This window comes from Dendrobium catenatum, unplaced genomic scaffold (assembly GCF_001605985.2).
Source record: "Dendrobium catenatum unplaced genomic scaffold, ASM160598v2 fragScaff_scaffold_314, whole genome shotgun sequence".
Lineage (NCBI taxonomy): Eukaryota > Viridiplantae > Streptophyta > Magnoliopsida > Asparagales > Orchidaceae > Dendrobium > Dendrobium catenatum.
Genome location: NW_021318776.1, coordinates 229,008 through 240,183, shown reverse-complemented (window position 1 = coordinate 240,183; position 11,176 = coordinate 229,008). Strand labels below are relative to the sequence as shown.

Sequence of the window (11,176 nt, the reverse complement as noted above, 5' to 3'; positions counted from 1 at the left end):
AAAAATTAGACAACTTCAATTCAGATTTCATTTGGGATGACTTTTTTACTGCTTTTTTTTTGGGGGGCAGGGAGTGTCGGCCTTCGGCCACTAATCTCCCTGGTCGGCCTAGCATGCAACCCACACCAATTTACAGGGCCAATTTACTGCTTCTTTTTTTTTTAGGGGGCAGGGAGTGTCGGCCTTCGGCCACTAATCTCCCTGGTCGGCCTAGCATGCAACCCACACCAATTTACAGGGCCAACACTTAATGCTGTCACGAAGCGCCGAGTGGATTCGAACTTGGGACCTGGCCTTTGGCCAGCCGAGTCTCCACCACCAGGCCACCCCGCGGTGGGTAACTTTTTTACTGCTTCTCAAAGCAGCTTTCTAATACAAAAATTTTTAACGAAATTAAAAAAAAACATCACAAAAAAAAATCTCACTCGACACATAATAATCTCTCCAAATTTAACTAGTTGATCCCTTGACCTATTTTGATACCTTGGCCGGAATGAAAGAAGTATAAAGGATTAAAAAAAGTATATATAAAGGATGGGTTTTAATTATTTTTATTTTATTCGCTTTTAAAAAAATAGGCATAGTTTTTAACGTCAACAAGCGAAAGGAATTAAAATAAAGAACTTCCGTACTATGTTAAGTTGAGCAATAAACATAGTTTTTGATATTTTAATTTGTTTTTATCCATTATTGACAGAGAGGAAGAGGAAAGGAGGGAGGAGGATGAGGCAGGAGGAGCCAAGGGTTTCGAGCTAGGGGACATGCTTCACCAAATAGGTCTTTCTCTTCGCATTCATAGATCCTATGTTCTTCTGCAATTGGGGATTTGTTGTTCTGGCTTTCTCGCGGCTTGATCCTGTGATTTCTGGAGAGTTTAAGGAATGGGGTTTTGGTAGATCGGCAGAGGATGAGAGATAGTGGGGTTTGTTGCTGTGATTTTGTTTTCTGTGGCTGTTGCTTTCTTACGCTGTTGATTTCTTTGAGTTTGGGGTCTTGGTTGTGGTTTTGGCTTTTTCGATGGAGATTTTACGAGTTTACTTGATTCTGAAATGTATTTTTGTTCTGTGAGTGATAGCATCGTTTGCTACAGTTCGGACTTTTAACCAAGTGTATGTGTCCGTGATTTTTGGAGGCGTTGAACTGAAGTAATCTTTAGGTCGAGGGTAGAGGTTTTCTCTCTTGCTTTAACCTTGTTTAGAGGAATTTAGTTTGGTGTGTGTGCTTGTTGGATGTGTGGGTAGAGGAAGTGAGGAACTAGATGTTGATATATTCTGTTGTGTATATTTTGTGATGGTGTTGTGAGACGCTTGTTTTCTTCAATATCAATGGATCTGTTGTGCTTAAGTATGAGAGGCTACTTCGGAATCAGCGACCAGTTTGTATGTAGGTGCTGTGTTGCCATTGACCTATGAAATGGAATTTATAACTAAACATTGTGACTTATGTTTTTGAATATGATCCAAAACTACTTGTGATATTAAAGATGCAAGTTGCTAACATAAGAAGCCCATAAGTTTTGTTTTCTAATCCTTGAATTCCCAAAAAAAATTGATGATGGTCCTTGTGGTATCATCAAGGAATTTTAAGGAATCTGGAGGCCTTATCTGGGTGTGGTGTCAAATTTTTATAAGGTGCTTAAGTGCACCATATGACATTAAGCTTCTATTGATCGCCTTGAAGGGATTGAACTGCCAATTCCATGGTGAAGAACTAAGTAAATTTATTGTTCAGGTAAAACCCCAAAACCCGTTCTTTTTATTGTCTTAAGTTGACAACCATAAAGCATTGAAAAAAAAGGAGAACTTCCTAGTTTTGTGCCAGGCCTAACTTTGGAGAAAAAATGACTTAGAAGGAAAATAGATGCACCCCATTTAAGATGCATAGTCAAACTTTATAAACCGTGAACATACTTTTTTATCCTCTACGACTAAAAGAATATGTGAGATCTTCTTAGTTACAGAATTATTCCAACGACATGTTCTCTGAAGCCTCACTGGTTTCAATATTAATAATGCTATCAAATGAATTGGTGTAATATTGATTTCTACCAATATTTTGGGCGTTTTTTTCATTGAAAACGGTATTTTCTTTGCTTAGCTCAAGTTACTTAGATATAGTATTGGAGAAAGGAGAATAAATATAATCACGGCACTCCTTTTCTGCTTGCCAGAAATACATCTATAAAGAAGAATTCAATATTGGAGATCAAATTCAACCATGAGGATCTTGCATGGTTCCATCAAAATTGAATAGTTTCCATTGGCCATGCCTTTTGGTCCAGTTGATTCAATTATAGGATGTGCTCCTCTTATGTTGAGAATTTCAAACTTCTAAGCGAAGTCAGTTCAATGCAAGATTAAGGTCATTCATCCTCTGGAGCACTCTTAATATCTTAAAATGTGGCGACAGGTATGATTTGAGGCATTTGTAAAATTGTGTGGTTGTTCATAATCAAGACATGCCGTTTGTGCTTTTACAGACATAAGGAAGGATTTAGTAGTGGACATGAAATTCAACCATGAGGGTCTTATGGTTCTTAAATATAAAATAGTGCCCATTGGCTCGAAATTTTGATATAGTCGGTTCAACTATAGGATGCACTTTTCTCCTCTTATGCTGAGACTTGAGAATGACCTTTAATTCAAAATTCCCAAGCTAGTGGAGTCTAATAGATTATTCATCCTCTTGAGCACGCACTTTGAATAACTTAAATATGGTACCATGTTTGATGTCAGGCATTTGTAATATTGTTTGGTTATTCGTAATCAAGACATGCCCTTTTTGCTATTCTACGATAAAATCACAAGTTAGGATTTGGTTTTAGACCTCAAATGCAACCATGAGGATCTTGCACGGTTCCTTAATATTGAAAATATTGTCCATTGGCATGACCTTTTGGTCCAATCGGTTCAACTTTAGGATGTACTTCTCTCCTCATATGTTGAGACTTGAGAATGGCCTTTAATTAAAGTTTTTGGGGAATGCAAGATTAGGATCATTCAACCTTTTGAGTACTCTAGTTAAATGTGGTGGTATGCATGATTTCAAGCATGTGTAAAATAGTTTGATTGTTCATGGGTTACATAAAAAATCTTACTCATGATGGATGATTAGATCTCATAAAATGGATTAGTCATTTTGTCAGATAGAATTTTTAAAATAGAATTTTGGGATGGTTTGTTTGGTCAGTTTATAATACTTATACCATGTTTAATGGCTTTTATTGGTGAATACAATTTTTCTTTGTGCTTTTATAGGCCATCCTGTGTGTGAAAGTGTGGGATTAGAGGAGTTGGTAATTTACCTTCATTGAAATATGGATGTTACAGGTTCTAATCATAGACAGGCTCATTGTTATGCAAGGATGGGGTTGCATATGTGATTTGTTGGGAAAATGTTACAGCTATATTTATAAGAATATTTATCATTTAAAACATTTACATTTAATAGATCCTAAGATTCTTCATGTTTGAGTTATGAATATTTGTAATTTCCTGAATGAAAAATAATGCTGGGTAAATGTCAAAATGATTTATTAATTTGAAATTAATTGGGCAAGCTAAAATGTATTATAAAACCGACAACCACTTCGGTTGAAATGAAAAAATTGCTTAAGAAAAGTATTATTATCGTATCATTGTATCATTGACAAGCTGATCATTTTAATGCATTAAAACAAGGAATACAAAATGTTATTGACTACATGAATAAGTTTGAGGACTTTCTATTGTTTTTTTTTTTGAATAATTGAAGATCCTAAAATTATGCTAAGTATGGATTTAGTTTAAGGCTCCACATCAATAGTGAAATGACATGTTATTATATTTACTCAGGCATGCTATCCAAATTTTATTAGATTTTGAAGATATGTTGAAATTTCCTAACAATAAAAGAATATCTCTTCGTATTGCATTTGGTTCTAATATTTCTTCATAGACTTGTTTTAAGTATCATTAGACTTATCACTATGCAAACGCATGTATAATTAGGAGTTTGCATTTTAATGTGGAATATGTTGATGGAAGTAATTAGGGAGATAACGTCCATAAATTTGATGCAAAATAAGTGATTTTGAAGATGCTTTTAATAGAATATTCTTAAATTGTGATGCAATGTATTATTGCCCTACCTAAAATTAGGGGTGTAAATGAGTCGAACCGTATCAAGGATAAGCCCAATCAAGCTAAACTCTTTAATACTTATTGAGCTTGAATTCAAGCTTGAGCTCAATCGAACTTAACTCATTTGAAAACTGTTAGGCTTAAGCTCCGCTCGATTACTCATGCTCATTAGGAAAGCTCAAGCTTGGCTCGAGCAATAATTAAAAATGCTTTGTATGTATTTCATTATATTATTTAAAATATATTTTAATTTAAATGAGCGGCGCAACAAGCTTACGAGTTGAGCCTAATTGAGCTTGAGCTTGTATAATATACAAGCTCGAGTATATGCTCCTGCTTGAAATCATTGCTCGACAATCATGAGCTCAATAAGTCCAAATCATGAGCTGGTTAATGAGTTGAGTTCGAGTTGGCTTGCAAGCTGACTATGCCCATTTGCACCCTTACCTAAAGTTGAGTATGTCCGGAAAAGAATTCTATTTCAAACATTAAGCATGATGAAAAATTATGTAAGCTCATGATAGATGGTGGGAGATTTTATGGCTAAATTTAGTTTTAATTGCGTCAAACTATAACCTTAAGTACAACTAAAACTATAGAAAATAACATGGTAAAGATAATATTTTTGTTGCACAAAAAAATGTTTAGTGCCAATTTAATTTGGAACATATAATGATAAAATGTGGTGTGATATTTTACTTCTAGATGTAACACATTATTTTAGTCAATCATGTTTATATTATTTATATTAAAATGATAATCCTTTAGGACCCTTCATGCGGCTTCATGAGATGTGACCCGACAATGCCTCAGATGCACGATTTATGGGACTTTGATAGGGGAAAGTATTGGGTTTAGACACCGGACGTCGTCCCGGGCCAATAAAAATGCGCCACATCACCCTCTACTCGGCACTGATCAGTACTTCATAGTATCGAGCTCAGTACTGCTCGATACTGTGAAGTACCAAACTCAGTACTTCATAGTATCGAGCTTAGTACTGCTCGGTACTGTGAAATACCAAACGGTAAGCTGTGTCCGGTGTTCGAACCTAATAATTTCCCCTTGATAGGGCATATGATGATTTGATAAGGATTTTGATTTGTATTTTTTAAATAATAATAATAATAATAATAATAAAGTTATATTAATTTCATATTGAAAAGAGGAGTTAATTGTGTGCTGATTCTTTCCTGCACAATTTATCATTTAACATGCCTCGAATTTCATGTCATCACCTCACACGCTTGCAAATTTGTGTTTCACTTTTGTCTGGCTACTCATGCAATATTGGTGTTCTTTTTGGATAATCTTGATGTTTCGGGTTTGTTGGTGTCGTCCGTTTCCGAGTGAACGATGTTTAAACTACTTTTGAGTGATGGGTCAGTAGTTCGTCTTTTTTCCATGATTGATCAAATTGTGCTAGAGGTTCTTTCTTGATAAATTAGATATTAATGACAACCGACGGATTCCATTTTGCTAACGTATGACGTTTGGGTGGTTTCTACTGTGATTGAGGTGTTGCATATGTGTGACATTTGGGTGGTTTTGATTTTGATTGAGGTGTTTCAAACTCGTTTTGCATAATGCCGCGTTAGTTGGCCGCCGTTCTTGTTTTCACTCGAATTGATCGGGAGACACATACGGAGATCAACAATTACATTAAAAAAATTAGTTTAAAGTCATTTTGAGGACTAACAAATTCTGATAAAAAGGTTTGAAAGGAAGTTAAGGAGAACTCTTCGGCATCTTAATTCATTCAATCATGTGTGCATGCGGCATGATGAGAAGATGGAACTGAAGTGTGGGTTTTCATGTTTTTTTTTGATTGATATGCAAACTTTTTTTGGTGTTGCTTGATTGGAATTAAATTTGTCTTCGACATTTGCCCCCTATTTTGATGCCATTATAGTTTAATCTTTTGTGCTTTCATTAGCAATTTCATTGTCGGAATGCACAATTGGCTTCACATTCATGCCTGTTTTGTTTTGTATTTTGGTCACATACTTGCCTTTAGGCGCATGTTTTGTAGGTTTGCCTCATTTATGTTTGTATGCGTCGTGATACGACATTTTGGCAACCGCTTGAAATAATATTATTTCATGCCTATTTTATTCATGCCTACACTTGGGCTGATCTCATGGGGGAGAACTTCAAGCCTATAAGTACGGGCATTGTGCATATCATTATTATATTTGTTTTGGAGTTTGTAGCTTGCAAGGAGTGACGAGGCGTTTATGTTTGTACTTGTTGGCAAGCTACCAAAGGTTATGCGAGTGTTATGCTACTCCTTGTGTGCATTTTAAGACGTTTTTCTCTTTTTTTTTTCCGCACTTTTTGTATGTAATTATGTTGCAATATTTTTATTGCTTTTTCAAGTAAAATTTGGATAAATTTCGGCAATGCTTTTATGTCAACCCAGTAATGGTGTAGCAAGAAACATGTCGAGTTTTCCCAACACATTAAGAAATGAGTTAATGGATTGCATACAAGTATGAAACTTCTAGACAAGTATATTTGTACCCACCATGCCAAAAATTGATGTGCATGTGCATTTTAGAGTGATTTGCTGGACAAATATATTACAAAATAAAAAATAAACCCCCATCACATCAATAAAGTTACACGTGGGGAGCTTGCGAGTAAGCCAATAAAATAACACCTTTCATACCTTCACTCGGTGTAGTGAGGTATTTGCGATAGGGTGGGAGCAAAATGGAGAGGTGTGCTAGAGAGAGGAGAGAGAGAGGTTGGAGTGAAAGGGGGAGAGCTAGAGTTTCGGGAGCTGTGTAGGCTAGAAAAAGTGGTGAGAAAGTTGGCACAAGATAGAAGGAAAAAGGGCGAGGGAAATGAGTGTTTTCATTTTATTTTATCTCTATTTGAGGGGATTGTTAGAGCTTTCAAAATTATTATCATCGTCATCATAATTATTTTATTATTATTTTAAAAATAAGCAATGCTAATTGCTCCCATATGAGTCCAATATGAAGATCTAATGGGAATTGAAAGGCTCCTACCATTAGGTTAGATAGGTATGAGGGAAAGGTGGGGGGGTTGCCCCCCATAATTGGTGTTTAATTTTTATTTTTGAAAAATATTAACGGGATTATATATATATATATATATACTGACATATATGTTAACATTTATTTATAACTGAACATATATTTAGGGACAAATGTATGCCAAACATGGATTTATTTTTAGAATGGTTAGTCGTGTTTGTGCATGTGCATGCAAATTTGATGTAAATTTTCTCTCCTATGCACGACCTTTTTTCATTCTCTCTCCAAACCAAGAGAGAAATGGAGGACTTTGATGCTGGCGTCGAAGCATTAGTACACAATTTTGGGCCATTTCTAGATGGAGGGCTTTGACATGAGTGTCAATGCATCAGTGTGCAATTATGGGCCATTTTGAGATCGTGGCAATCGCTTGCTTTCTCTGATGCCAAATTTGTGGCACTTATATTTAGGTCAACAAAGACCACCTTTCAATCCAAAATTTACCTATACTTAAAAATTGTCTTTGGCATGCCACAATAAAAATTTTGATATAAAATGTGTCACTTATGTTTTGGTCAACAGAGATGACCTTTCAATCCAACTTTCAATCCAAAATTTACCTATACTTAAAAATTGTCTTTGGCATGCAACAATAAAAATTCTGATAACGATTTTTAAGTGCAACGAATATTTTAAATTCTACAAATTTTTTTTTTTCAAAAAAGTAGCGGATGCTACTCACCATGAAAGGATGTCATGCATGAAAATTTTTATGCCATGGTGTTACTTTTCGTCCTTACTGGCACTTTAAATTGCCTTAACTAGCTAAAAACCATTTATGAAAATGGAGAACTTTCAATCTTGACTGTTGCTTTTTTCTTAATATTGTTTAAAACTTTATTAATTATTAAAAATCATTGTCTTATTAATTCAAATATTCTGATGGTTTCCGTTTGGTTTTTTTGGCCACATGGCAGTCAGTTGAAGATAGCCGCCTATTTGCTTTGTAAAGGTCTGCTTGCAGTAGGAAATGTCCTGTGAGAATCGGAAAGGCACTGAAATGCAAAACATGAACAATAAGGATTCACAACAAAATTTAGTTCAATCAACATGCAACTATCTTAGTAATAGCTTTCCATGGTGGAATTCAGGTGGACCTCATATTGTGTTGTACCCTACTACGACTAATTTATATGCCAACGCAAACTCTCTGGCATTAAATCAGATAAAACAAGTTGGAAATCAGAATCAAGAGCAAGAGTCGTCATCAACACAGTCCACTGGACATTCTCATCATGAAGTGTCTGGAAAGAGAGAAGATAACCTCAATGAACGATGTGTCTCAGCACAATCTGGTGCAATTCATGATAAGGCAGATGAAAAAGGTATCTTCTTCCTTCTGCATGGCCTATTTCTCTAAGATAACTCTCTCTGATTTTCTTAATCAAATGAACTAAATTTTTCTTTCTTCTCATGTTTGTTCTATTTAGCAAATTATAGCTATAGTTTGTATTTCTTTAATGGTTTAAGTGTTGCATGATTTGTTTTCCATGACTGCTGCAAACTTCTTGAAGCAGCCGCCCATATTTAATTACGTTCTTGAATTTCTTTGAATTGATTTGAAGAATTTGAATTCGCATGTCTTTGATTATGTAGCACCTTTGTCCTGGAGATAATGAAAACTTTCTTGAGTTGGCTAAGTTATTTGTTCAATTTCCTGCTTTGGGGGTGTCATGCACATTTGATGTTTTTTTGATTTGTTTCATCATACTTCTGCTTTTTCATAAGCATCTTGAAATATCTGCGGTATGCTTATTCTCCTTGATGCTGCATCACATTTCATTTTAAGAGTTTCTGGCTTTCTTAGAGTAATGTAGTTCACTTTTACAGTCTTTGATGTGGCCTCCTTCTAATACTCCCTTTCTTCTTTTGCGGCCATCAGATGTGTTCTACTATTGTTTTAAAGAACCCTGAAAATTCTTTATTAACTAAAAATTGTTTTATATAATTTAATGAAACAGAAGTGCTCTAATTAATTTTATAAAGCATTCTGTTTGTTTTAGTGTTTCTGATCGTGGAGCATAAAGATTTGTACTATAAGGACTGCAGAAGCGGACTTGAATGGTCTTAAGGGGATTCTACTGGCGCTGGTTTTGATGCTTTGGTATACACAAATGTTTATCATTTCATGGGAAAAGTTTCTTGCGCTCTAGATTAGGCAAAAAGGGGTATGATTGTTGGGCAGGATTCATAAATCTGAAATGAATTCATTGATTAAGGGCTATGGTTACAGCTTTTCCTGTGCAATTGATATTTCCATTCTATCTGTATAGCAGGAATTGGAAAATTCTAAACCATAATTTTGTGCACAGTGAAAATTTAAGAATGATTAAAATGGGCGTGTGCATGTTTTTTATGTTAGCTATATGACGTAGTTTATTTTTTTTATTTTTATTGACTTGTTAATAAGATGTAACCTTGTCTTTTAGGGCATTAAAATATATAATTTTATAGCATTTTGGTGTTATAAATTGGACTCTTTTAGTTATATGCAATGACTTTGGTACAAATAACCATTCAGAATTCTTACTCTTTGGTATGCTTTAGGTGATGAACGCATGCATGAGAAGCTTGAGCAGGGTCATCCAAAACAGGTTTTATCAGCAGGGAGCACACAATTCTTCTATGCACCACAAAAACTTGATTGTAATCAGTCTCTTGTATGTTTTTTTTTTTTAAATTATAATCCTTTTGATTTTTCAGGCTTTTAACACCCACATGGGTACAAATTTGTATATGTATGGATTGAGTGCCTCTCTGTACCTGTTGTTGATTATTATTATTCTGTTTTTTTCCTAGCAGGCTTATCTTCCTTATGCCTATTCGGATGCACACTATGCAGGAGTCATGGCTGCTTATGGTTCTCATGCCGCTGTGAGTTCTTTTTTTCATTGCGATACTTAAATTTTTGCCATGTTTTCTTGGGCGCATTTTATGATAAAATTATAGAGGGATTACTGTGGAGTGAAGCTTGTCACATCCATGTTTTGATAGTGTGCACTTGCTATCGTTCAATGATTTTGGGTGAGGCTTTTTTTCCCGCATGGGGTGTTGAGTGAATCATATATATCATTTCTAGTATGGCTTTGATTTGAATCGTATTAGAATTAGTGTATGTGTGATTATAGATAAGAGTGTGAAAAATGATGTTGTAGAAATTAGTAGAATTAGAAAAAAATTATAATTTTAAATATTATTGTTGATGCTAATTAACATTATTAATATTATAAGGGCTTGTGTTTCTCAAATATATTTGTATATGTTTTTAAAATTAAAATTTTGGAAGGACGTAGGGGTTGTTTGATTTGAAGTAAAAAGAGTTTAAAGTATTTCAAATGCAGGGGTTTTGAGAATATTGCTGTTTGGTTTGAAGTAAAATAAATGCAATGTAAAATTTTGATGCATTTGAAATTCACCCTCAAGTTCATTTTTGGTGTATTTGGAATTTCTCAGATTTAGGCGAGTTCCAAAGACACCATAAATTCATCTCTTTTGTCACCGCCTGTCGCCAGCTGTCACTGTCGTCGGCTGCCTGCATCGACATCGACGACTATTGTTGGCCACCACCGCTATTGCCAACCACCGACCACGATTGTCACCACCTATTGCCTCTAACCGCCACCATCGTCGCCGTCGACCGCCGTCTATTGCTGTTGACCACCACCACCATTGTTGCCTTTGATGTTGATCACTACCCACCGCCCATCGCCCACCACCGGTCACCACCAACTATTGCCAGCCACCTCCACCCATTGTCGGTGTAACAATCCAAAATGTGAAAAAGTATTTTAAAATAAAAATTTGAATTTTTTTTTGAACTGGAGCGCTTTAGCGTTGTGCTTGGTAGCGCTGCGTCGCTAGGCTTGAGAGCACATCGGCACCAGAAATTGCCTTTATGGCATTGGAGTTTTTGTTCTATAGTAATTCTGAATTCAATATGCAACATTAGACAACTAATATATATATATATATATATATAAGCACTAAAGT

General features: G+C 35.3%; 1 protein-coding gene across 4 annotated transcripts in view; it reads left to right on the top strand.

Moving 5' to 3' along the window:
• Positions 1-649: 649 nt before the first annotated feature.
• The window catches only part of LOC110100814 (nuclear transcription factor Y subunit A-6), a 16,493-nt gene continuing 5,966 nt past the window's right edge, over positions 650-11,176 (top strand). Inside the window, exons 1-4 of one of the 4 annotated variants that reach the window (XM_020828501.2) lie at positions 650-777; positions 8,104-8,511; positions 9,734-9,846; positions 9,989-10,060. In XM_020828501.2, the coding sequence (XP_020684160.1) occupies positions 8,157-8,511; positions 9,734-9,846; positions 9,989-10,060 (540 nt within the window). In that variant the 5' untranslated portion in view covers positions 650-777; positions 8,104-8,156. Of the gene's footprint in view, positions 778-8,103; positions 8,512-9,733; positions 9,847-9,985; positions 10,061-11,176 lie in introns of those variants that run through there. The other 3 variants (XM_020828493.2, XM_028693532.1, XM_028693531.1) reach the window with 3 other exon arrangements.